This window comes from Acinonyx jubatus, chromosome C2, assembly GCF_027475565.1.
Source record: "Acinonyx jubatus isolate Ajub_Pintada_27869175 chromosome C2, VMU_Ajub_asm_v1.0, whole genome shotgun sequence".
In the NCBI taxonomy this organism is placed as follows: domain Eukaryota; kingdom Metazoa; phylum Chordata; class Mammalia; order Carnivora; family Felidae; genus Acinonyx; species Acinonyx jubatus.
The window spans coordinates 427709-454922 of NC_069384.1; the positions used below are offsets into that span (position 1 = coordinate 427709).

At 50.5% G+C, this 27214-nt stretch overlaps 1 protein-coding gene across 8 annotated transcripts in view; it reads right to left on the reverse strand.

Moving 5' to 3' along the window:
* Positions 1-27214, reverse strand: part of PCNT (pericentrin) — a 133157-nt gene that overhangs the window by 83399 nt on the left and 22544 nt on the right. For 7 of the 8 annotated variants that reach the window (XM_027041348.2, XM_027041346.2, XM_027041349.2 and 4 more), the window contains exons 4-15: positions 23445-23522; positions 23025-23135; positions 21457-21712; positions 19251-19306; positions 17921-18095; positions 16683-16819; positions 15418-15529; positions 13633-13879; positions 12930-12999; positions 9161-9293; positions 7866-8083; positions 1253-1722 (exon numbers count right to left, since the gene is read on the reverse strand). In XM_027041348.2, the coding sequence (XP_026897149.2) occupies positions 1253-1722; positions 7866-8083; positions 9161-9293; positions 12930-12999; positions 13633-13879; positions 15418-15529; positions 16683-16819; positions 17921-18095; positions 19251-19306; positions 21457-21712; positions 23025-23135; positions 23445-23522 (2063 nt within the window). The remainder of the gene's footprint in view (positions 1-1252; positions 1723-7865; positions 8084-9160; positions 9294-12929; positions 13000-13632; positions 13880-15417; positions 15530-16682; positions 16820-17920; positions 18096-19250; positions 19307-21456; positions 21713-23024; positions 23136-23444; positions 23523-27214) is intronic. The other variant, XM_027041350.2, reaches the window with a different exon arrangement.

A 27214-nucleotide genomic window follows, 5' to 3' on the forward strand; every position in this document is an offset into this window, starting at 1 on the left:
CAGGGCCGCAAAGACCTCAGAAAAAGTTCGCTTGTGAATTAAGGGACGCAAAGTAGGAAGAGCCACATGTGGTGCTGGCCGGCAAACACACAGGCAGGCAGAAAGACTCCCTTCCAATCAGAGAGCCTAAAGCTCAACTGGGCATGCATTCCACACCAGTGAGGTCCCTGTTCAATTCTCACCAAGGCTAAGACCTGTGACTGTGTCCCTGTGCCAGCCCTCCACCAGATACCTCTGAAAGCGTTGCCACAGATCATCCCATTTAGCATCACCACACAGGGAGATCACGAAGGTTTTGCGAGGTTGAGTGTGGTGCCTGAAACCATCCAGCTTACACAGGGTGGGTCAAGATCTGAACTCAAGTTCTCAGCCCCCAGGTCAAAAGCTCTCGCACCTGACTCATGATGGGGGTAACAGCTGACACAGGAGAAAAGGCAGCACCAACATCAAGTCTGATGATCCCATGGCTCCCACACACCCCAGTCTCTACAGCCCTGGTTTGCAAAGAGTTAGCACTGACAGAGGCAAAGAACCAAATCACAATCTAAATCTATTTAAAATTTAAGGGAAGTACGTATATATTTTAGAAAGAAAAAGTTTATTTTTAAAATATATGTTTGAGTTTAAAAAACACACAAAAAGAACACGGATAAACCGTATCTTTTTGATAAAAGAAGTGTAAAGTTGGGGCGCCTGGGTGGCTCAGTCAGTTAAGCATGTGACTTCAGTCCAGGTCATGATCTCATGTCTCGTGAGTTAAAGCCCCATGTCGGGAGCCTGCTTCGGATTCTGTCTCCCTCTCCCTCTGCCCCTCCCCTGCTCATGTTCTCTCTCTCTTTCTCTCTCTCTCAAAAATAAACACTAAAAATTAAAATTAAAAAAATTTAAAAAGCGTAAAGTCTTGCTTTTGAAATTTTAAAATGTGCAAAGAACAAAAATGATGTGGAAAATGCGTGCACAGTAGTGTCCACCAAAAAACACAGATCCCACCAGAAGGATGTGGACACTGTTTCTGCCGTGTTCCAGCATATCTGAGTCATGGGACATGTGCTTCTGTCCTGCTGTTATTTTAGGGTGAAGACTGCTTGGCCCCACCTTCCTGCACACCTTCCCGCTCTACTGAGAGCCTACAGCACATCTTCCCAGGGGATCTGCCTCTCACCCTCTGCTGGGCATCTGGGGGGTCAGGGGTTGGGTGGGAACCTGGCAGACGGCTCTATACTTAGCATGCTGCTACAGGGACGTCACCCACCTGTTCTGGGCCAGCATCAGCTGGAGGGCACAGTCCTCCTTCAGGCGGAGTGTAGCAAGCTCCCAGTCCTTGTCCACAGGAGCCAGACCACCACCTGGCTCCCGGCCACAATGGATGCACTGCGGAAACTCGTCCCCAGCGAGCCCGAGCTCCAGCTGCCGTAGACGGCCCTGCTGCTCCACCAGGGACCCCTCCAGTTCCAGGATCTGGGCCGCCTGCTGATCCTGAAGTTGCCTCATTTTGATTTCTCGAAGCTCAAACTTGTTTATTATTAACTGTTTCTCAGATTCAGCTTGTTCCCTCAGGTCAAGGAGCATCAGCGTCACTTCCTCTTCAGCTTTTCTCTTTAGACCCTCACTTGTCACCTTCCATTCCTCCTCTCTTTCTTTGAATTCTTGCTTCATTAGTTGAATCTTCTCCTTAGCTTTCTTCAGCTCCTCCTGGTGATCTTCAACTAAGTTATATTTTACCTACAGACAACACAGTTTCATTCAAGTAAGAAGAAAAGAAAAGAAAAGAAAAGAAAAGAAAAGAAAAGAAAAGGAAAGAAAAGGAAAGAAAAGAAAAAAGAAAAGAGAAGAGAAAAGGAAAGGAAAGAAAAGAAAAAAGAAAAGAAAAGAAAAGAAAAGGAAAGAAAAGGAAAGAAAAAAGATTACTGGCAATAATGACCCCCAAATGAGCTGTTCTTCGCCTCTGGAGCTGGCAGGCCTGGACAAACCAACAGAAATGAACACATACACACAAGTGTGCAGCAAACAGACAGGGCTGGAGGCCTTCTCTGTGTGCCAAGACCAGCAAAGGCGGGGAGGGGGGGGGCGGGGGGGCAGACACGTCACGGGTCTTAAGTCAAGGGGAAGGCCAACTCCCCGGCCACAGCAGAGCCACCATCAGTAAGGAGACGAAGTCCATGAGAACAGTAACAGCAAAAAGCACGACGAGTTCAAGCCTCTGGTCTTGCTCCATTCATATTCCAGCATCTACAAGGAACTTGAGCAAAGGGATGAGAAGCTAAAATTCATACTTTTAAGAGTATCTTGTGAAAAGGGAGGTGAATCACAAAGCTGAAAGTAGGCAAATGTTTTGATTTTCAAAAAAGGAAAGAAAATAGGTCAATAAACTACTGAATGTCATTGAAAAGAAACAAAACTAAAAATGGTATGTAAGACAGACCTCGACTCCTTATTTAAAAATTAAGTTATTGGGGCGCCTGGGTGGCTCAGTTGGTTAAGCGACCAACTTCGGCTCAGGTCATGATCTCGCAGTTTGTGAGTTCAAGCCCCACACTGGGCTCTGTGCTGATAGCTCAGAGCCTGGAGCCTAATTCAGATTCTGTGTCTCCCCATCTCTCTACCCCTCCCCTGCTCACGCTCTGTGTCTCTCTGTCTCTCAATAATAAATAAACGTTTATAAAAAAAAAAAAAATTAAAAGAAAAATGAAGTTATTAAAGTGGCACCTGGCTGGTTCAGTCAGTCAAACATTCAACTCTTGATCTCGGGGTCATGAGTGCAAGCCCCAAGCTGGGTGCAGAGTTTGCTTTAAAAAAAAAATGAAGTTATTAAAAATAAAGTTTAGGGTCACTGCTTCTGGAGATGGCTGAGAAGCTCTAATCAGGCCAACCCTCCCAGATAACAGCTATAAACACTGGAAAAAAAATGTAAGAAGCTACCTGAAGACCTGAGAGAGCATCTAAAAGCAAGCAAATTGTGGGGCATTTGGGTGGCTCAGTCGATTGTACGTTCAACTTCGGCTCAGGTCACGATCTCGTGGTCCATGAGTTAGAGCCCCATGTCATGCTCTGTGGAGCTGCTTCAGATTCTGTGTCTCCCTCTCTCTCTGCCCCACCCCTGCTCATGCTCTGTCTCTGTCTCTCTCAAAAATAAATAAAAACATTTAAGAAAAAATTCAAAGCAAGCAGTGTGGAGAAGGGTTGGACACCCAGAAAAAATAATAGCAGTGGGCAATTTACCTGTCCGTGCCATGCACACTAGAATCCCATCATCTTACTTGTTTGAAGAGAAGAGGTAGAAACTGAGAGATGAAAGCCCATTAGGACAGAGCCAGAGAAAGAAAGCTGAAAAATCTGTGCATAAACCTAGCCCAAATCTCGGGCTAACCCCTGATGCATTTGTGTGTGGGCAGACTCCAAGAGCCGACCAACACAGAGAAGATATAACATGGAGTCAAAATCCAGCCAAGTTAACTATCTGCTAAAAATGGGGGAAAAAACAAACAAACCAATACTCTTTAGAGGAACACAACAGAATCCAGAGTCTCCACAGTGTATTATTCGCAATGTCCAGGATATAATCCAAAATGAGTTGATATACAAATAAACAGGACCTATGATCCATGCTAAAAAGAAAATATAATCATTAGAGAACAACCCCAAGATAACACAAATGCGAAATTAGCAGACAAAGGTTTTAAACAGCTATCATAATTACACTTACACACATAAGAAAAAGACACTCATAATGAATAAAAGAATAGCGAATCACAGTGAAGATAAAAGACACTCTTAAGAACCAAATAGAAATTCTAGAATTGGAAAGCACAATATCTGAAATTTAAAAATTCACTAGGTGGACTTAAAAGCAGATCAGAGCTAACAAATGATAGTCCGTGAACTGGAAGACTGACAGAATTTAACCAACAGGAAGGAAAAAAGATTAGAAAAAATAAACAGAACCTCAGAAACTGAAAGATATAACATCCATGGAAATGGAGCTCCAAGAAGGAAAGGAGAGAATGGAGCAGAAATAAAAAACTGAAGAACATACTCAGTAAAAACTCCTCAAATTAGGAGAAAGACACAAATACATAGAATTTTCTCTAAGTCACTAACACAGACCACCATTTCAGTAATGTGATCATTAAATAAGAAAAGATAAAGTCTATCTAGTTTAAAGTTTTTTGTTTTTGTTTTTTCAGATAACTATGTTTCTTAGGATCCCGGTTTCCTTTTCTCAAATATTCATAATTCATTTTATGCACGGATTTTAAGAATTTCATGAAGAGAGGGGCACCTGGATGGCTGAGTTGGTTAAGCATCCAATTTCGGCTCAGGTCAATGATCTCACAATTTGGGAATTCAAGCCCCCGTCAGTCTCTCTGCTGTCAGTACAGAGCCCACTTCAGATCCTCTGTCATTCTCTCTCTCTGCCCCTCCCCTGCTTGTGCCTGCTCCCTTAAAAACTAAAAAAAAATTTTAAAAAGAATTTCATGAGAGAAAAAACACCAAAGAAAATCACACCTAAGCACATCATAGTAAAATGACTGAGAATAAAACAGAAAGAGAAAAACCTTTGAAAGAGCTAAAAAGAAATGATACATTACATTTAGATAAATATTGATTTGAATGATCACGGACTTCTCATTAGAAATAAGGTCAGAAGTAACAACATCTTTAAATCCTGAAAAAAATCCTGTCACCTTGCCTTCTAGATACAGCAAAAATTATCTTTAAGAAAGAAGGTAAAAGAAAACTTATTGAATAGCAGATCCGCACAATAAGAATGCTTAAAGGAAATGCTTCAGGCTGAAAGGAAGCGCTACCAAATGGAAACTCAGACCTTCGGGAAGAAACAAAGAGCACTGTAAATGGTAAATGTAAGACTACTTTTCCTCTTAATTTCCTTCAAGTGTATATGACTATTCAAAACAAAACTTACCCACACAAACAGACGTAACACCTATAAAAATTACGGCATAAAAAACAAAGAAAACATGATAAATGCACCTATCCACTCACAGGACTCTCACATTTGATCTGAAATGGTACACTGTTAACCTTGAGAAGATCGTGAGGAAAACGTATGCTCTACTCCCGAAAGCAACCACTAAGCACACAGCAGATACATAAAAATCAATTCTAAGGGGTGCCTGGGTGTCTCAGTCAGTTAACTCTCTGACTCTTGATCTCAGCTCAGGTCTTGTTTTCTGGGTTGTGCATTAAAGCCCCATGCTGGGCTCTGCTTCCCCCCACCCCCCCCCCAATCAATCCTAAAAATATTCAAATAACCCAAAAGGCAAGAAAGAAGGAACAAAGGGAAAAAAAAAAGAAAACATAAAGAAAAACAGATGGACCTTGTAGAAAACTAATAGCAAAATGGTAGACATAAGTCAAACCAGATCGATAATGAGCCAAAATGTTAACAAACTAAACACTCCAATAAAAGTTAAAGAGTTTGTCAGAATGGAGTTTTAAAAATATCCAACTATAGGGGCGCCGAGGTGGCTCAGTAGGTTAAGTGTCTGACCCTTCACATTGGCTCAGGTCATGATCTGACTGTTTCTGGGTGTGAGCCCCACATTGGGCCCTGCGCTGATATGTGGAGCCTGCTTGGGATTCTCATTCTCATCTCTCTCTCTCTCTGCCCCTCCCCTGCTCATTCTCTCTCATTCTAAAAAGAAATAAATAGGGGTGCCTGGGTGGCTCAGTCGGTTGAGTGTCCAACTTCGGCTCAGGTCATGATCTCACAGTTTGTGGGTTTGAGCCCCACATCGGGCTCTGTGCTAACAGCTCAGAGCCTGGAGCCTGCTTCAGATTCTGTGTCTCCCTCTCTCTGCCCCTTCCCCGCCCATGCTCGGTCTCTCTCTGTCTCTCAAATATGAATAAACGTTAAAAAAATTAAATTCAATTTAAAAAAAAGAGAAAGAAAATAAAAAGAAATAAACTTAAAAAAATAATCTAATTAGACGGCTCAGAGCCTGGAGCCTGCTTCAGATTCTGTGTCTCCCTCTCTCTCTCTGCCCCTTCCCAGCTCGTGCCCTGTCTTACTCTCAGAAATATACAAACATTATAAAATAAAAATAAATATGTTTAACTATATGCTGTGCGTATGTGTGATATATTAAAAAATAAATATGTGGTCTTTGTGCCCAGTTCCTGACACACAGCTGTGAAAACCCTTGGAATCCCTGGAAAAAGAGAGTCTCTTGCATGCTAATGAGATAGCAGGTGTCTGGGGATCTCTGGGTGGCTTCACCATGGGAGCCGGTCCCCGGAAAAATCAAGCATGATTAGAGAGGGCTGGAACTTTCAGCCCCACACCCCTAAACCTCCATAGAGCGAAGAGGGTTGGAGGTGAGAGTTCAATCACCGACGGCCAATGATTTAATCAACCACATTATGTAATGCAGCTTCCATAAAACCCCCTAAAGGGTCGGTGGGTGAGTGTGTGGAGGCACTGAACAGTGACACGACTGGAGAGGGCCCGGCAGCTGCATATCACCCCCACCTTAGCCTATGCCTCTCTTCCATTTGGTTGCTTCAGCTGGCATCCTTCGTAGTAAACCGCTAACAGTAAACTGTCTCCCTGACTTCCAGGAGCCTGAAAGGGGAAGGTGGGTGTGTTTGGGAGTATTCAGACTTTGAAGCCAAGTCAGGCAGAAGTGAGTAGGTAACCTGGGAACCCAATAATTGCAAATGGCTTTGAGGTGGGGTTAGTCTCATGGGACTGAGCCCTTAACCTACGGAGGTCCAACACCAAGTCCAGGTAGTTACTCTCAATAGATGAATAGTAAAAGGGACAGGAAAAGGTACGCCACACAAACAAAATTCAAATGAAGGCTGGAATGACTATACTGATGAAAGAGAAAGGAGACTGCAATACAAACAATGCTACAAAGAATAATACAGAGAACAGAGAAAACAGACACTTCATTAAGGATAAAAAGGTAACTTTTTCAGGAAGACAGAAAAATCACAAATGTGAATGTGTGTAGCAACAGGCCTTTAAATACTTAAAGACTGGCAAAATTAAAGGGGAAAATAGATAATTCTACACCCCTCTCTCAGTAATGGATGTAAGTAGGTAAAATGGTGGTCCAAGAAACATACAAACACCTAAACATCGGAAGCCATTGAGGGAAGCCCACACAACTTTCCAAAAAACTCTATCTTTAGTTCTGTTTTGAGGCAAGTCTTCACCATTGCTTTAGAGAAGAACATATGATCAAATGTGCAGGTAATAACATCGTATGAAATTCAGTTTTGATGGAGAACGAAAATCCAAAAAGACCTCTGCGGGAAAGAACACAGGGGAGAGCATCAGGCCACAAGCGTGAAGTGGAGGGAATATGGCTGTCAGCACACCTGTGGAAAAGGCTTAAAAAAGCTCTGATCGCACGGATTCTACTATTCCAATGCAGCGATGAGCCACACCCTGAGCAGCACACACAGCCAAGCCTACTAGGAATCTGGCTGAGGCCGCGCGCTGGACCGTCTGCCAGCGTGAGCAATGCACGGGGGTCTCCTCACTCGCACGGCACACTCTCTGGCTGCACGACCGACAGCAGGAAGAGCGCAGGGGCTCAACAGCACTGGAGACACCAGGGTGCACAGAGCCCGCAGATGGCCATGCCAACCAGCCTGCACCCCGCCCCCCGCCCCGGGTCTCAGGATGCCCAGACAGTCCCTTAACCCCAGAAGCAGGGGGAAGGAGGAACGAGGAGTCAAACCCTGGCCTGGCTCCGGGTGGAACCCCATCCTGACAGTGAGGCGGCGCTGAGCAAACACGGCTGCAGGCAGCAGGAGGGACAGAGCCGCGGGACTCATGGGGGCCTCCACACAAGTGTGCCACTGCGGAGGCGGGCTGGATCCACACTTACCCTCTCCAAGTCCTCCTTCAGGCGGATTTCATGCCGCAACCTCTCGTGTAAATTTCTATTTTCTAGTTTTAAGGCATCAATTTCTTCCTTGAGCTCCGACTGAAGAAATGAGAGTTTAAGCTTGTGCTCAGCTTCTAAACTCAAGACTCTGGCTGCCACCTCTGTCTCTACCTCCGAGGCTGTGTCCTGCGCACACAGGAGAGGCACTCGAGCAAGTTCTGTGAGGGACGGGAAGGCAGGGAGGACAGTCAGGCACGACCCTCGAGGACATCACACGCAGCAAACAAGAAGAACACTCATCTTCCAACACTTCAGACAACACGGACACTCAGACTGTGGCCACCCCCGGGTGAGCCCAGTCGGGAGCTCATGGGCTGTCACAGCACAGCACCCCTGTGCCCCCAGCCCCAGAAAACGAGCCTGCAGCTGCCACCCTGTCCTGAGCCACCCACACCCACTCAACACCCACTCCATCCCTTTAGTTGGTTATCAGGTGACTGTTACCCCACAGTGGCGGGGGGACGTGTAATTCTGGGCCATTGGTAGCCCAGGCCCTTTCTGGGCTGTTCAGGTTGGGACTTGTTACCTTCCCGGGTTCAACAATGATCTGAACAGCGGACACAGGCACTCCGTGTGTGCCCATCACTGCCCAGTGACCGTAAGGCACTGCGTGGTGGCCGTGAAGGACGTCTCACACAGGAAGGAGAAGAGTGAGGGGCAGATGCCAAGCACAGCATAACCCTTGCTCCCAGGGACCATGCTCCTCCTCGCAGCCTGCCTCACCAGCTCCAAGGAAGCCCTTGGCTAAAACAGGTGGTCACGTCAGAGCACCCCAACAGGGACCTGACCCCCATACCCTCGCATGGGACCCTCTGTCTCGCCTCCTCAGGGAGACAAGGGGTGGCAACAGCGCCCACCCGCAGGGCTGGCCCGGCTACAGCAGTGAGTGGCTGCGCTGCCCGCACCTCCTGGAACCCGTGTCCAGGGCTGGCCTTACACTGCTCCCCTAAGCAGCCAGGCCACTAACCGTCCCCATCTGCTGCAACCACTGGGAGGATCACAGCTTCTCCGTCTACCACCTCCTGTGTGCCCCTGTCTGCTGTGACCCCTCGTGCTGCACCCAGTCAGGTCCTCTCCTGACACGCCCCAAGCCTGGCCCCTTAACTCTGAGGACACTACCAGGGAGGACCTGCAGAGTACAGGGTGGGCGTGTCCAGAGAACCCACAACCTTCCCCCAGACCGTTCCCTGTGGGCCAGACAGCCACCAGCACAGGCAGCAGGGAAGTACACGCACCTTCATCAGGGCCTTCTGAGAACCCTGTGTGCTGCTCCCCTTCCATCACCTGCGGCCCTGCGAGGTCCACCTCCTGCCGGCCTTCCAGGGAAGACTTCAATGCTGCTAGCTGGCGCCAGTGGGCTGCTTCTAACTGTGTGTGCAAATCAGGAAAAAAACATATCACAAAGGAAATGTTACAAGGGACCTCTCTGCTCGTCACCTAATCACTGCCTCCCAGGGAACTCGCTGGGATGTGCATGTTCACACCATCCCCCCCATCCCTAGCATCTCACCTCCAGGGGGGCCAGGTGACTCAGGGAGATGGGACCTGAGGACACGGGCACGTACCACTGAATGGCGAGCCCTCCTCCCTCCCGGGCTGTGCTCACCGAAGCCAATGCAGAGCCCCAGCTGCAGGGACGCCAAGCAGGCCATTCCTGGGAGCCTGACCACAACTTTTCTGGAGCTGCAGGCAGACCCTGATGACCAGACCCCCTCCCAAAGCCAGGGCCTCAGCCTTTACCAAAGGCACCCTGTTCCTCTGTGGGGGCTCCGGGATTTCCCCAGCCTATTTACTCCCGCGCCTCTTCCCTCCCGGTCCGTGTCTCCCCCATGTCCCCTTCTGAAGCCAGACACATGCTGCCTGCTTGGGACATGGACCTGCCCCAAGGGAAGGGTCTCTGGTCGCTGCTGACCTGCAGAGCACCCCTGACAAGAGGCCCAACCCAAGCATCCTCTAGAAGGGAGGAAAGAAGGGCTCAGTGCAGGTACTGTTGTTTCCTGTCCCCCTAAAAATAGTAAATCCATCTTCCTAAGATATCACAGAGGAGTCACATCAATCTATACTTCAAGTTCACAGTAAACTCAAGTTATCTTTAAAACCAAGACTTAAATTCCTACATTGTTATAGGAATGAACCACTGACTGACAGCAAGAGTCCAGTCCAGAAACAGACTTGTGTCCCTGGGACAACTGCAGGCACACAAAAGGGTGTGTTGTAACAAGTCTGGCCTGAAGGAGTGACTAGCCATTTGGAAAAAGGAAACAAACACAGAGCCTGTTCCTCCTGCTGGACAGCAGCTAAATACCAGGTGGATAAAACTAGAAGTAAAAACGCTTTAAAAGAATCAGAAGGTGGTGCACGGAAATAGTGCGACACTCTGGGAACTGGGACGAAGAGCCAGAGGCCGAGGAGGACGCACAAGTGCAGACCCAGGCCCATGAGCCCCAGTGCGAGAGGGAAGCAGGCGGGGACTCCAAACCACAGGGGAGGGGACAAATGCCTCGAGGGCAAAGGTGTGAACTGAGCATCAGAGAGAGAGAATGGTCAGCTCAACCTTCTTAAAAACCCAAGAAACGCAAACTAAAAAAAGACACCAGCTGTCAGTAAGTGAGGAACACACTCTGGCAAGGCCCAGGGGCAGCAGGAGGGAAGTGGGACTCCCACACGCTTGACGTGAGTTCAGCCAGGTGCCCTGAGGAGTGGCCTGTCGAAATTTTAAACACACAAACAAGCGAGCGCGCACACACACACTCACACACACATACATCCCATCATTCTTATCTTCTCTCCTTCCTGCAACATGGCCACTATGACAGGAAAAGTTTAACTTATAAGCCTACGAGGAGAAGAAACAGGAAGAGGTAATGAACCAAAGCTGACCGACCTTGAAAGACAGAAATCAGTGCCCGCGGCAAGTCTAGGGCCCAGGAGGCAAAGGGGCTGCACGCCCCAGGGTGCACACACGGGCCAGGAGGCAGGGCCTAGGGACAGGGGACCTGGCCACCTAAGGCAGGACCCCAGGAGCAGCTGTGCCGCCAGTCAGAGCTCCTCGAGACCAACGATGCCCCACGCTTCCCATGAAGACACGGCTATGAGTCCCGAACCAACACAGGAGAAACCTAGGTCCTCACAGAAACCCAGATGGACGGAGACAAAGCAGGGACAAACGGGAGACACAAGAAACCCTTTAATGCCAATGGTCTTCAGACAGGTGAGAGAGACTCTGGCCCCATGGCACGGACACAACAGAGAAAGGAAGCAGAAACCCCAGAAATTAAAAATGCAATGCAAACAGGAAATTTAACGGAAAAATTTAACAAATATAAGAAAACTGGTGGCTTCATCCACAGGAGCTGCCTAGAGAGCACAGGACACTGAAGAGTGGTGACGAACAGAACAGCAGCAGACTTCCCAGAGTGCAGGGGACAGGTCTCGGACACAGAGCCCTCCCCATTCCCAGCACGAAGTGGGGGGACATGCATGAACTACCGTCTCAGAACTCCAGGAAACATATAGGGGACCCCGGAGCTGCTGGAGGCACGGGCAGCACACAAAGGGAGAATCAGCAGGTCGGGCAGTTCTCCACAGCGCTGGGGCCAGAGAACGGAGAACGTTCCAGATGTCACACCAACCAATCACACAGCAGAAGGAAACAAGTTCTCAGGGGTCGTCCTCACGTTCCCTCGAGTCTCCACTGAGGGCACAGGTACTACAGACACACAGCCGCCCCCCACGCAGCATGGAGCACCCAACTAGTCCCATGATGGAAGTGCACAGGGGGCCCAGAGGGTGGGACAGCGCAGTGGACAAGGACAACGGGCCGCATCCGGGCAGGAGGTGCTGTTGTGCTGGGCACGAGGGGTCTGCTGCAGCAGCCACACCACACCCCGCAGGACACGCGAGGACGTGGGAGGGAGCCCCCAGGACACGGCGCTCCCGTCCCAGGAAATCATCACACGGACACAGAGTTCTAGAAAAGAACACGAGCAATGGGAGACTAGGAGCATCCCGTTACAATAGGCCCAGCACCTCAGAAGGGGACTGCTTGGAAACAGAGACACAGGGGCGCGTGTGCACAGAGAAAGCACGTGAAGAGGCTGCTGCCCGCAAGCCAAGAAGACAGGCCTCAGAAGAAACCAGCCCTGACCTCCAACTTCCAGCCTCCAGACTAAGATGATCCATTTCCGCTGTGTGACCACCCAGTCGACGGTATTTGTTCCAGCTGCCTGAGGTGAGCAAGACACACCCTGAATGAGAACAACAGACGCTCACACTAAAGCCACTGCTCACTGGGGCAGAGTGCACCTGCACAAGGCCACCGTGCTCTGTGACGGTGTGCCATCTGCCCAGGGTAACAGCCACAAGACCCAGACTACCGACACCTCAAGGCATCACCATCAAATAAAAAGGAACCTCAGGTGACAGGAAGGCCACACTGGCCACATCTCAAGTGCTCACAACTCAAGTGTCCTGTCCACGGACTGATGAATGGATACAGAAGACACCGTGTGTATATATACACACAACGAACACTGGTCGGCCATAAAAAAGGAGATCTTGCCATTTGTGACAACATGGATGGACCTTGAGGGTCTAATGCTAAGCAAAATAAGTCAGTCAGAGAAGGACAAATATCACTTAAAACGGAGCTCACAGACACAGAGAACAGACTGATGGTAGCCAGGGCTGGGAGTGGGGAGATGGGTGAAAGATCAGAATGTACGAACTTCCAGTTACAAAATGAACAAGTCCTGGGGAGGTCACGCACAGCTTGGGGACTACAGTTACAAATGCGATATTGTACATTTGAAAGCTGCTAAGAGTGATCTTAAAAGTTCTCATCACAAGAGAAAGAGACTTTGCAGGCCTGTGTGCTGACAGATGTTAAGTGGGCTCACTGCGGTGATCACTTTCAATCACACAAATGTCAACTCTCTACCTTGTGCACCTGAAACTAATGTTACGTGTCCACTTCCCCTCAATTAAGGAAAGAACAGAGATCACCTCAGATTGAAGGCTGGGTCCATCAACGTGCTCTCTCCTTCGTTTTTCAGACCTCTCTTCTAAAAACGCACTGGATGAATGAGAGAAAAGGTGTTTTGAAATTGCCGCATGTGCCCTTTCTCCTCCGGAGCTCTGCTCCCTCCCTCACTGCTCCCTCACCAGGAGCCTACTTCCCCTACTTCCCATCAACGACAGGAGCCCATGGCTGAGTGAGGCATTTCTGCGTGACTGCACAACCATATGACGGGAGCCAAGTGTTGGAGCAGAAGGGACCCGGGGTGCTCAGGCCACACGCTCTGCTCCTAGCCTTAATGCTCCCCTGTTCTGAGGCCCAAACATAAATGTGTTTCTAAAATACAAGTCTCCACAGACCTAAAATCACAAATAACACTAGATTTCAATTCAGCTCAAGGTTCCCATGTTTCAAAAACACCTTTAAGTGTCGTCTGGGTGGCTTAGTCAGTTAAGCGTCCAACTCTTGATTTCAGCTCAGGTCATGATGTCATGGCTCCTGGGATCTAGCCCCACGTAGGGCTCTGCACTGATGGCACGGAGCCTGCTTGGGATTCTTTCTCCTTCTGCCCCTCCCCTGCTCGCGTGTGTGCATGCATGCTGGCTCTCGCTCTCTAAACATTTTTTTTTAAAAAGCTTTTAAAAAACAAACAAACAAAAAACACCTTTAGGATGAAAATCACTTATTTACCTGATGTCCACAGATTCCAGAAAAGACTCTTCATTCGCCTCCTGCAGCCGCTGCTGTAACAGAATCAGGTCTTCTTGGTAACTCTTCTCAGCATCCTTTAATTTCTGCTCAAAATAAATCCTCAACTGCTCCAGCTCAGACTCGTGCTCGGTTTTCTCTCGCTGCTGCTGCTGCTGCTGGAAGTCTTGCTTTAGGTGCCCCAGTCCTTCCACGTGAGGCGCGTGGGCCAGGAGCTGGTCGGGTAACTCTTTAATGGGAAGGAATGATGAGATCACCTTCGGATCAAACACGAAGGAAATGTCAGGAGACACTGCAGACCCTCAACTCCAGAAAGGGCCCTGGTCCTGGCACCATGAAGGTGAAGCAGGAACCCTCTGTGGCTTACGCTGGGGGGGGTGCCTCATGCAGGAAGGATCCCATTCCCCCACCCCCGCCAAAGCAAAGTGCTTCCTAAGGCTGGTGCTGAAGGCCTCAGAGAGACTGGAAGTGCGAGAGAGGCACTCCGTGTGCTGCTGGGGTCTCTGAGTGTGAAGGGGCCGCACTGTGGGCAGCCTCGAGGAGCTGAGAGCTCCAGCCAACAGCCAGCAAGGAAACAAGACCTCAGCCCTACAACCGCAGGGACTCAATTCTGCCAGCCTCAGTGAGCCAGGTCAAGGCCCAGCCAACACCTTGATTCCGGCTACAGGTGATCCTGGGCAGAAAACCCAGCCACACCATCTCAGACTTCCAATCTACAGAACATCTGCCAGCTAATAAACGTGTGTGGCTTTAAGCCACTAAGTCTGCCAGAACCTATTAAGAGCAACAGTACAGTGACACACACTGACCTCAAGAGAACTTACCACCACCACTATTTTCAGCAAGAGAATACTGTCAGGTGGCTGGTTAACAAGTAACGATTAATTAGCCTTGAAGTAATGTGGACGTAAACCAATCACTACCCAGAAGTTTCAAAGCAAACATCCCCATAAGGACCTTTGGAGGCCAGGGCGAGGCTCCCCCACAGATCACGTGAGAGCTGAACCGTGCAGGAACTCACACCCGCAGTCTACCTGCAGGAGAGCTGTGAGCCCCACCTGCCGCCACCATCGACAAACAGGATGGTGGGAAAGACAAGGTGCTGGCGGACAGCAGAGGGCAGGGGGCTGCGGGGTGCCAGCAAGGCCTCATCCACCGCACACGTTTCTGGGCCTTCCTTACAACCCTGCAAGGGTGACCACCGGACTGAAAAGGCTTTGTCTAGAGACCAGCAAAAACGCCCGTGTGTCCAGACCTCCCCCTGCCGAAGGTAACGCCAGCCAGCAGGGACTCCTCTTACAGCAGGTCTCACAGTGGGTCTGCTAGGCCCTCAGACCGGGGCGTCACCCTCAGGGCCACAGAAGCCTGACAGCAGTTGCCCCAAGCGAGCTCCCAGGGTTGAGGCTGTGCGCAGCAAGGCACACCTGTACCCCCAAGGGCCCGCCGACAACGGCATTTCTTCGGCACCCAAACATGGATAACAGGCAAACGCCAGCCCCACCATAAGCTTTATCTTACACCTGAGAGGTGCCTCACGTTAACGTGAGGAAAGACGCATGGTTCCGTAGCCGCTACTCAACTTGTTTAAGGATGAAACCAAGCCCCTCAAGTTTTCACCTTAAAACCACACAGCTCAATCTTCAAGGAAGTTTACAAGATTGTTCCTTTTGCGCTCGCTATTATTAGGTCCCAGTTTGGAGCTTGAACAACTAAAAACACATAGCTGTAATGTCTGAGGATCTCAGCTTCCAACATGAAAGTCCTCACCAGTCAGGTCCTGTCTGTTGGGCCTCACGGACTCCAGCTGGGACCACAGGCGCCGAATTTCCTCTTGTGACTGAGCCTTCAGCTCTTCGTAGGATGCTCGGAGGCTCTCTACCTGGAAAAGGAAGCGACAGTGTGAGGCACCGTCCAATGCCAATCCCCAGGAGGTCTGTGCCCAGCACCGGGGGCAACAAGGTGAACTCCTAAAGCTACAGCCAAGCGAAAACCGGCGACAGTGGCACCAGAGAAAAACTACAGCTCATTTTATAACACGCCTGTACCTGACTATAGTCTTGCTAGGACGGGAACTTTCTCTGTCGTCCCAAACACGCATCCTCTAACTTGTCAGGGGAGACCGCCAGTCAGCATCAGCCAGCACTGCCGGCCTCCCAGGGTCCGCCTGTTGTCCGCCCCAGGGGCCCTCCCTCAGCCCTCCTGCGGTATGCTGGGAATTTCTCTGCGTTTTTCAGTCAACCTTCCCAGAAAGGGTCTCTGCAGGGGTGAACGGAGCCAGCCCACCCTGCATCCACAGAGCTGAGAGCAGCAACTACCACCTCCGTAAGGGGTTCGTGGTCAGGCCGAAGTGGGGACCAAGTGGGGAGCACGACTGCAGGGCTGAGGGACATGGGACATGGAAGCGCCGGCCTGCGGTGGCCCTGAGGCCCCGCCAGCTGTTTCTCATGTGGGGACAGGACAGAAGGCACCCTTCAGCAAAGGAGAAAAATCAGCAGGGAGGTGATGGGGAAAGGCTGCTGGGGCAGGTGTGAAAGCCATTCTCACAACTTCCTCTTCTCATCTGAAACACAGGCACAGGCAGAAACAGACTCCACCTCCTGACTTCTTGGACAGAAGCCCTCGGGTACCTGAGGAGGATCTGGCCACGCCTCCCACCGTGGGTATGTGGTGTTCCACAGGGAAAGAGCTCTGAATACAGAAGCAGCAGAGAAGTTCCTCGTTAAGTCTTCTAAGGACTTCCTTGTCTATCTAGAGTTATGGTCGGAGAATGTGGCCTGAGACCCCTAGTGCCTGGAGTGGGGGCCCCAGAGCCCCGGTACAGAACATGGACTCTACGTGCGTGACACTGGGCAAAACCGTCAAATCAGCCTCACAAACCGTTACCATTACTTTTGTATCTGCTAAGTACTGCGCATCTCTTTACATTCAGTACTTAAGTTTTAGCAAATGACAGAAACGGAAACAAGCCCACCCAAAATCTCCTAAAACCCCCTCCCTTGCTAAGTAGTAGAAACAAGGGCGCCCCTGCCCACCTCCCGCTGCTTTTCCATCTCCTGGTCACGGAGTCTCAGCTCCAGGTCCTCTAAATGCTGGCAGCGCTCAGACTGCAGGTCTTCGCGCAGCTTCCTCATGTCTGTGTCATGCTGAGCCTCCAGAGTCCTCAGCGCAACTGGGGAGAGGACACCGCACTCAGGGTGTGGCGTTCTCAACAGCACAGGAGCACAGCCACCCCAGCCCTCCGTCCCTCCAGACCCCACTGTCCGCAGGGGTGCAGGAGGGCCAGGGAGGATGAAGGAGGGTCAGAGAGGATGAGGGAGGGCCAGGGAGGATGAGGGAGGGCCAGGGAGGGTCAAGGAGGATGAGGGAGGGTTAGAGAGGATGAGGGAGGGTCAGGGAGGATGAAGGAGGGTCAGGGAGGGTCAGGGAGGATGAGGGAGGGTCAGAGAGGATGAGGGAGGGTCAGAGAGGATGAAGGAGGGCCAGGGAGGATGAAGGAGGGTCAGGGAGGATGAGGGAGGGCCAGGGAGGGTCACCGAGGATGAGGGAGGGTCAGGGAGGGTCAGGGAGGATGAGGGAGGGCCAGGGAGGATGAGGGAGGGTCAGAGAGGATGAGGGAGGGCCAGGGAGGGTCAGGGAGGATGAGGGAGGGTCAGGGAGGGTCAGGGAGGATGAGGGAGGGCCAGGGAGGATGAGGGGGTCAGAGAGGATGAGGGATGATGAGGGAGGGTCAGGGAGGATGAGGGAGGGTCAGGGAGGATGAAGGAGGGTCAGAGAGGATGAGGGAGGGCCAGGGAGGGTCACCGAGGATGAGGGAGGGTCAGGGAGGGTCAGGGAGGATGAGGGAGGGTCACGGAGGATGAGGGAGGGTCAGGGAGCATCAGGGGGGTGCGTGGCAGCCCAGGCAGGCACCAGCTCCTCTCCAGCAGCAGCACCAGGTGACCGGGATAAAAGGTAAACAATCACAGTATTAGTTTTCTTAGGGCAATTTGACAATGGAACGAGGACAAACATCTCTGAAATAAAGTTTTCAGGAGAGGTTAGGGAGCTGGAGAAGTCTGTGGTCAACGAAGAGAGCCTCCAAGGCTGAGCCCAAGTAGCCCAGCTGGCCCACACCTGTCACGCCTGTCACCACCACCGCGGGTGACTCTGGCGCCAGCAGGCAGGGCGCTCTGCCCTGTTCAAGGCTGTCACAGCGCGTGACTTCTGTTCTACATTCCATGGGAGGATTCAGTCCCCTCTTCAAACTTGCTCGTTTTAATTAGAAACTCACTTTCAGCCTGATTTTTGGCTTGAAAAATCTTCTCCAATTCAGCTTTCTGTTCTGCCAATTCTTTCTTAAACTGGTCTTGTAAATTCTCCAACTCCAATTGATGCTTTGCAGACAATTCTCTGCGTAGGTTTTCCAGGCATAAACCTCTCTCGGATTCCCAGTCTTGCTTCAGGGTCTAACCCAAATAAGGAAAGAAGATGACTATGGGCCAACAGTTGATGATCTGTGGCAAAAAATTCAAATTACATTCGAAAACCAGGTGTGGGCAGTTGCCGCGCCCAGATAGAACTATCAGCACAGGAACCTGGATGGTCCCCCCTTAAAGGGACAGGCACAGAGACAGCAAGGATCGCCTGCCTAGAAACAAAGCAGGGGCGGAGGTTACACTCGACGATTCACGCACTGTCCCCCACGAAAGACCCAGGGTGCTACATCACCTGACCTCTTCTGGGGGCTGGCTCTGTCCCAAATGCCCTAAGAAATGAGTCCTCACTGTCCAGCTTAGACAGGTGGGGAGCTGGGGCACAAACCTCCAACCTGGGACAAGCCTCCACCAACAGCCTGAGCGGAACAGACAGGACATACACACCCACATGCCCCATGTCACACATGTCCCCTACCGTCACCAACGTCCCTCACATCCTCCAACCTCACCAGCCACTTCCTCTGCCATCACCGACATCGAAGGCCCTTCTACACATGTAGCCTTGAAAAAGGCCCCATCATCAGAATCAAAAGCTCCAGTGAGAGACTCCCATGACACCCTAAAACAGAACTCTTTCCCCCGGGGAGGACAACCGCAGGACAAGCTGGTATAGTCAGCACAGCACTCAGGGCCCACTGCTGCCCAGCCTCGCTGCGCTCCGTGCACCCCCCCTCCACCCCTCTTCCGCCTGCACCCCGCCCCCCCAACAGAGCACCCAGAACCTGCATGCTTCACACACACGTTAGACTCGGTTGTCACAGTGTGCCTCCCTGCAGGGAACATCTGTCAGTCCTAAAGCAGAGCGAAGGCCAGGCCATAGGGGCCACTTGGGAACCAGACTTGGGGGTGCAAGAGCTTCATACTACAGAACAAGTACACACAAAACTCCCAATGAGCTGTGCCGACAAACTCAAACTGTACAAGTAGAAGAATGCTTTGGCTCTAACTCAACAAGCAATGCATTCTCAACCAGCACATTCAATTAAAGCTCTGACTGGATTTTGTCTGAATCAGGTGAGAGGCTTTCCTGGGGGGAGCCCGGAGGTGAGGTGGGGGCAAGCCACCGGGATAGAGGACAAAAGGGAAACTCTGCAGACACAGAGTGACATTTCTAACGACGTCTACCTCGATCATCCGCACGTTTTTCTCCATTTCTGACTGTAACTTCTCCTTCAGCTCAGCTGCAAGAAAAACAGAAAAGCAGATCAGATCGAAGTTCCCCCCAGTCTGCTCACTCAGGAGGTGAGAGGGCTGCTCCCCAGGAAGGCTCACCGACACTAACAGGACAACAGGGTACATGTCTGTGGGGGAGTAAGAACTCGATGTATGGTTTAATTAACAAATGATACTCATGCCTACATCCGGACAGAGCCTTCCAGCCAGACTGACAGCCCGACACAAGCTGGCTCTGGGGCCGCAGGGGCTCACCCTCTGGTCTGTCTGCCCCACCCCGGGCCCCCACACACCTAGGCCTGTCATTCAGGCTCCCCCCGTGCCAGACTCCAGGCAAGGTACTGGCAGACAGACAGGTAAAGACCTTCTGGGACCCAGCAGGTCCCAAGCCGAGAGGGAAGAAGCACAAGAAAAGAGGTACCAGTGCTGAGGGTGCGGGGGAGGGAAAAGGCGGGACCTGCGGGCATGGCACGGCATAGACTGGGAGGTGCACACACACCTGGACGTGTGGGCCCTGGAAAGAGACGCAGGAACGAGCCAAGGTGGAGCCGGTGCCAGTCAGTGGTGCACGAGCAAGGTGAGGGTGGTCTGAGCAAGCCCAGAACTCAAGCGAAGAGCCAGACACTGCCTCTGAGGGAAGGTCACGGGGGCCCAGCCCATGGCAGAGCCTCACGGAGCAGAGGACAAGTGTGGGCCCTCTGTGGTCTTGTTACCAGAGGTGAGCACAGAATAAATGGCTCAGAAAGACACCTAAGCCAAAGCGTGTTTTGTGCTTTTAAAAAGCACAAATTGGGTGCCTGGGGGCTGGCAGTTAAGCGTCTGACTCTTGGTTTCAGCTCAGGTCATGATCCCATGGTTCATGGGTTAAAACCCCGAGTCAGGCTCTGCACTGGCATGGAGCCTGCCTGGGATTCTCTCTCCCTCTCTCTCTGCACCCCCCCCACTCATGTGTGCCCGTTCTCTCAAAATAAATAAATAAACTTAAATTTAAAATGAGCAAAAACAGGAAGACATCAAACTACTTATTTATGTTTGCTTGAACCCACATGAGAAAACAGGACAGTAACCCTGGAACCTGAGAAGATGGGCTCCCTCTTGGAGGTGGGGGTTGGGGGGTGGGGCGCAGAGAAGAGGAAGACTTTCAACACATCCAGGGCCACGCACACCGCTTTCGTTTTTCAAATGAAAAACTCAACAAATAGGCAGATAAGCAGGGAAACGGGGTGACTGCTCATGGGCAAGAGTTTATTTCTGGGGGATCAATTTGTAACCTTAGATTGTGGGGATGTGTGCGCGACTCTGAGATGCACACCCTGAATGGTAGAATTGTATGGTGTGTGAATTATAGCATGATCAAGCTGTTAAAAAACTGATCCTTATATTTATTTAATCATTATTAAAAGCACCAACGTGTTATAGTCAGATTTAAACAATTAAAACTACATATCCTGCTAAAACTTATCAGTTATTTACATCTACTGACCGAATTTAAAAAAAACTTGAAATTTGTAAAAAACGTCCTCTTATCATATACCAATTGGAAATAAAGCAGTATTTATATATAAGTGGCATATCTATATACGTGAATAAAAGTTTATCTTTAAAAAAATGAAAAACAAATAAAACTGATGTTTACAAAAAGTAGTGATTGACAAAAAGTGTACAAAAGAAACATTAAAACGTACAAGTATGCCTCAGATATAAACAAAGAGATCACACTAGGCCAGAGAATCACCAAATGAAAAGGTGCCTAAGCTGTCCACCAGGAGCGACATGGCCCCACTGGGCACAGAGTGCGCAGCCTGGGGGACACGTCCAGAAGCCCCCGAGTCAGTCGACAAAGCTCAGCCACAGACACAGTCCCATGAGAGGTGGACACGGACACTTCCGGCACACGAGCAGGTCACCTCCAACAGCGTGGCTTCCAAACCTGCCACGAGCCCACGGGAGAAGCGGATGCAAGGTGAGGGGACAACAGGGTCCCCACAGAGCAGGATGCACGCGGCCCCACCCAGGAGGTGGACGGCGGCCAGCGCGCCCCGCACTTCGCATGTCAACACTACTCCCGGGAGACACTCCTACGGGGTCACCCACATCCCCCCCCCAACCCGAAGCAGACGCGTGGCGGTGAAGCCCCGGCACACCTGCCCACCCGTACCGGTCTCGCGGCTGTACCGCAGCGCCGCCGCCTCCTGCTCCCTCACGTGCTGCTCCCGCACAAGCCCCAGCTCCTGCTGCTGTCTGCTCCGCAGCAGGGCCAGCTCCTGGGCGTGCCGGCCGTTGAGCATGGCCCGCAGCTCCGTCAGCGCCGTCTCCTTCTCCTTCTGGAGGTTGGCCTGCGTCAGCTCCAGCTGCGCCGTGTGCATGTTGCTGAGACTCAGGCGCAACGCCTCCAGCTCCAGGGAGGGCACCGGCTGCAGGAGAGAGAGGGGTTTCTGGGCTGCAGGTGGAATCTGGTACACGGCTCACGCACGCCCGCAAGGACGCCGCAGCGGCACCCCACCACCACGTGCTGCTTGCACCTGCTCCCCGAGAGCTCACACTCAAGGGACGGCACACCAGCTCGGCCCCCCACGGGACCTCCGTTGTCCCGGCCGCCCTCAGGCAGCCCTGGCACCGCCCAGCAGCTCCCCAACCGCCCAAAACCACCCACCCGATACTATCCGGAAGCCCCTCCAGCCCACGTGTCCTCTCCCTCCACCTAAACCACAGCCCTGCGGTGGTGTCCTCCTTGAGCTCCCAGGCCACAAAGGGTGGCCCCCAAGCTCCTTCCAGGCAGACTCCCCAGCCCACAGGCCTGTCCTGCTGGCTGGAGACAGGTGAGCAGCTGTTCCAGAGACTGCAAGCCCCTCGTCAGAAACATGGGAATGACAACCAGAATATGGACAGTGGGAAGCTCTGGACAGTCACTGACAATGAGGGCAAAATGTGAGGCCAAAGAGTGCCCAGAAGCAGCCAAGTTAACGACACCAACAGGAACCCCAGGTCCAGACCAGAGACAGAGTGAGCTCTGTATTTCGCTGCTCTGGAAGGTGGGCACACTTCTGTGCCTGGCTAAGATGTGCAGAATCTGTTTCTCCTTCCACTGCCGTGGGGGAAAGTGGAGGAAGGCCAGGGTTCCGGGGAGCATACTTTATTCCCAATTAACACAAACAACAGAAAAACATACTTAGAACTAGGCACTTAAGGGACACCCAGAAGCACATAGAAAGAAAATGAATAAAGGAGAGCAATAACAGAAATCATGGCAAGAGAACACATCTCCCAAGAGACCGGCAGGGATGTCCTGCAGGACAGCAAGGCCACAGTGAGCAACAGGGATGCACACGGCCCTCCCTCCACACGAGCATGTCCACAGCACCCCGTGCTCCCTGTAGGTGGCAGGCACCAGGGGAGTCAGATGTGCCTTCAGGATGGCCTTGCTCATGGCGGTGGCACTGCCTGAGTTTAATGAGTGGGAGCATGGCTGATGGGGAAACATCCGGCTGTGCGGTGAGCAGCACCTGGCCAGACACACTGCCCCCGAGTATCCTTGCGTGTCCACCTGTCCTTCCGATGGCCCCACACAAAATGAGGCTGCCACACACATCTGTCCACTTTGTGACAAACCTCTCCTTCCTGCAACCCTCCCAGATCCCAAAACCCACGAGTGTAAGACACAGGGTGCATGTGCAGGGACCAGCCATGCCCGAGCACCTGGATGGGGGCCCAAGCATCCCGGGTCACCTGGGTCTGCAGCTGGACCTGCCACATCTCCACCGGTTGCTGTGTGCCAACCTCATCCTCCGGTCTTCTCATCCATTCTGCAATTTCTAGTATACATTCTTGTTCACGTTCCTGAAGAAGGAAAGCGAAGGATGTGACCCAGAGAATTCACACAAGAAAACAGTCACTAGGAACAATTACAACATCCCAGAGAGAACAGAGAACATGTGTGCACAAAAACTGGTCCAGGAGTGTTCACTGGTCACAATCACCAGAAGGAGGAAGCAACCCACGTGTCCCCTGACAGGTGAATACAGAAACAAGGTGTGGCAAAGCCATTCAAAGGGGTTCCAGTCAGCCATAAAAAGGTATGACCTACAGGCACGTGCTAGGACACTGATAACCTCAAGATACACTCGGTGCAAGATGCCAGACACGTACTGTGTGGTTCTGTGAATATGCAATGTCCAGAACAGGCAAATCCACAGGGACGGAATGCTGACTGGTGGGTGCCAGGGCCTGGAAGGAGAGAGGAAAGGGGAATGACTGCCAGTGGGTAAGGCAGGTTCCTTTTAGGGTAATGAAAATGTTTTGGAATTAGACAGTTGTAGTTACACAACAAAGTGACTATACTAAAAGCCACTGAAATACGTACTTTAGTGAATTTTATACATGTGAATTATATCTGAATAAAAGTAACTACGAAGGAACATTCAGCCTGTTTAAGTGGCCTGGGGTAAAACGGAAACCCACAGAAAGAGAGGCTGCAGGTGTATATGGGACAGCAATGTGACCTCCCTGGGCCATCTGCCCCTCAGTCAAAGGAGGGAAGTGATACTTACAGGAGGGAAAATGCACACAAAAAGCCTGGAAGAGGTGGGTGCCAATAAAAGCTGAACCTGAAGATGTAAATTGAAACATCATTTTATAGCAACTAAATTGGCAAAAGTTGTTGATAATGTTGATCCTCAATGTCACCAAAGACATGGAAAAATAACCGAATACTGTCACCGACAGAATAAGTTGCTATAACTTTTTCTTAAGAGATATTTTGACACCGTATGTCAAGAACCATAGAAAACATTTCTGTCTAGGGGTGCCTGGATGGCTCAATCGGTTGAGCGTACGTCTTGGCTCGGGTCATGATCTCACGGTTCACGGGTTTGAGCACTGCGTTGGGACTCTAGGCTGACAGCTCAGAGCTTGGAGCCTGCTTCGAGTTCTGTGTCTCCCTCTGTTTCTGCCCCTCCCCATTCGCACCCTGTCTCTCTCTCTCTCTCTCTCAAAAATAGATAAACATTAAAAATTAAAAAGAAAGTGTTTCTGTCTTAATATTCCCAACTCTAGAAAATTTTCAGCATCAATACTCCAAAGGGAAAAGAAAAGCTACAGGCCCTCTAATGAGCAGTCCAGTCTCCTCTCCCCTGGCCAGCCCCCACCCCGCCTAGAGCCTGCGCTGGAGCACACCCCACCTGGAGCAGCCACTACAGCCACAGGCCTCCCAGCTTCCCTTACATGACAGCCCAGACCTTTCTCTGAGGCTTGTCTACAAAGCACCTCGGACTCAAACCAATCTGAAATTCTCCTGCCCCAACTAGGGCTCCTCCAACATTAGCTACCTCAGTCAACAGCACCCCCAAACCCTCACAGTCCTATTCCTGCCTCCCCTCCCATCAACCCCACAAGTTCAAGGCCAGTCCTGGCATTCTGCCATTCCCATGAGCATGGCTGACTGGCCCCCGTGGTCACGTGGCCTAATGTGCGGTCACTGGCTTGGAGACTGGGTAATACATTCAGAAAACAAATCTGACCTCGTCATACTCCCTTGAAAAACTCCATGAGTCTGCTGCCCTTGCCATAAAATCCCTGCAAGGTGCAGAGCCGCCCTCTGTCCCACTGGGCACCTGCCTCATGCCCCAGGAACACGAATCCTGGAACAGCTATGCCTCCCTCCTCTAGCTCCTCTGGGCCCTTCCCAGCCTCTGTGACCATTTTAAGCCTTGACTTAAAAACCCTTGACTGTAAGCCTTCGCTCCTGCTGCTCCTGAAACACACGTCTGATGCCAGGAAGCGGTCAGTACTGTTGGTGAAGACGCACATGCAAGCGGCCTCTATCTGCGAGGCCACCAATGTGGAATCACAGTGCTCAAAGGGGAGGCTAGAGCCAGTTAAAGTTTCATCATGGATCCTTTTTCAAATTAAGGATTTTTCCCCAATGGGAAACAGTAACATAGGAGTGTCCAGTTCTAAACATAAAATAGGCATGGGGCGCTGGGGTGGCTCAGTCAGTTAAGCATCCATCCCACTCTTGATTTTGGCTCCGGTCATGAGCTCATGGTTCATGGGTTCAAGCCCTGCATTGGGCTTGTGCTGACAGTGCGGAGCCTGCTTGGGATTCTCTCTCCTCTTTTTCTGCCCCCCCCCCCATCTCCCCGCTCTCTCTCTCTCAGAAATAAACTTAAAAAAAAAACATTTAAACATAAAAGGCACAATCTTAAAACATTTTTGCTATAAACATCAGGACTGTTGGATAAAACATATCAAAAGTGACTTCTGAAGGGGTGCCTGGATGGCTCAGTCGGTTAAGTGCCCGACTTCAGCTCAGGTCATGATCTCACATTCATGAGTTCCAGCCCCATATAGGGCTCTGTGCTGACAGCTCAGAGCCTGGAGCCTGCTTCTGTATGTGTCTCTCTCTCTGTCCCCTGCCCCCCCACTTGCGCTCTCTCTCTCAAAAATAAACACTAGAAAAAAGTGACTTTTGAGGGAACACCTCCCCCCAATGTGCCAGAAAGAAGGGATGTGGAATCTAAAATGATCTAGGGAGACAGGGACACTTAAGAGCAGCAAGTGGTCCCAGAATCAGAGGCTTTGCCAGGCCGGTGGTCGGTAACGTGATGTCTGACATTGCCAGGTTTCCTGAAGGGCTGTGCAGCAGGACAGACATCCTCACTGCCTGTGGGGAGGAAAGCCAGGTACAGGGAGGTCAGGAAGCTTCTCTATCTCCAAATGGGAAGGCAGAGGGGATGAGCTGGGGGCAGCTCTCCTGAGAAATTAAAACCCAGGCCTATTCCTCATATTGTTTACAAATTTACATATGCCACGGGGTGCAGAAATCCCCAAGCAAAGAAACTGACCTAAAAACAAGTCTTAGTGAAGAGCTACTTCTGGGACACTGATCAAATACAAATCCAGCACCCATCTGGAAGGACTCCCACAAGCCAAGACAGATATTCTCACGAAACTCATACAAACACCTCACTAAAGATGAGAACACAACAGGCTACTCCAAAAACGATGACAAGTACATGGAAAACAACATATTAAAAAGAGAAAAGGTCTCAAGCAGTAGCACCCACGGTGGCCCCATCACACAGGTGTGCAGGCCAAAATACTCAGTGATCCAAATAATCCCAAGCCTCACATTAAGAAAAAATTTTTTTTACATTTATTTTTGATAGAGAGAGACAGAACACAAGTGGGGAAGGGGCAGAGAGAGAAAGAGACACAGAATCTGAAGGAGGCTCCAGGCTCCGAGCCGTCAGCACAGAGCCTGACATGGGGCTCGAACTCACAAACCGCGAGATCATGACCTGAGCCAAAGTGGGGTGCTTAATTGACTGAGCCACCCAGGAGCCCCCAAGCCACACATTTAATTTAAAGTGAATAACTAATCATACCTTTAAATACTAGGCAACATTTAGATCTGCTCATTAGAAAGGATAGTTATGCTTAATTAAAAAAACAGCTTGAGAGGCACCTGGGTGGCTCAGTCGGTTAAGTGTCCAACTTCGGCTCAAGTCATGATCTCATGGTTCGTGAGTTCGAGCCTCGCGTCAGGCTCTGCGCTGACAGCTCAGAGCCTGGAGCCTGCTGCAGATTCTCTGTCTAAACTCTCTCTCTGCCCCTCCCCACTTGCTTATGCTCTCTCTTTCTCTCTCAAAAATAAACATTAAAAAAAAATTTTTAACGGTTAAGATGGTAAGTTTTATGTTAAGTGTATTTTACAATTAAAAAATGACAAAAATATACACTGAGGGAATTATAAATGAAGTTTAACTATTCTAACATCCTTGTACTATCAAAGAGTGAAGGTGTTAATTAGATTTAGATATAAAAAAGTATAAATGTTGTATGTAATAAGCTCACCATTAAAAGAATAGAAACTGAGTATATTATTACTCCAAAATGAGTAAAGGGAGAGTTAAAAA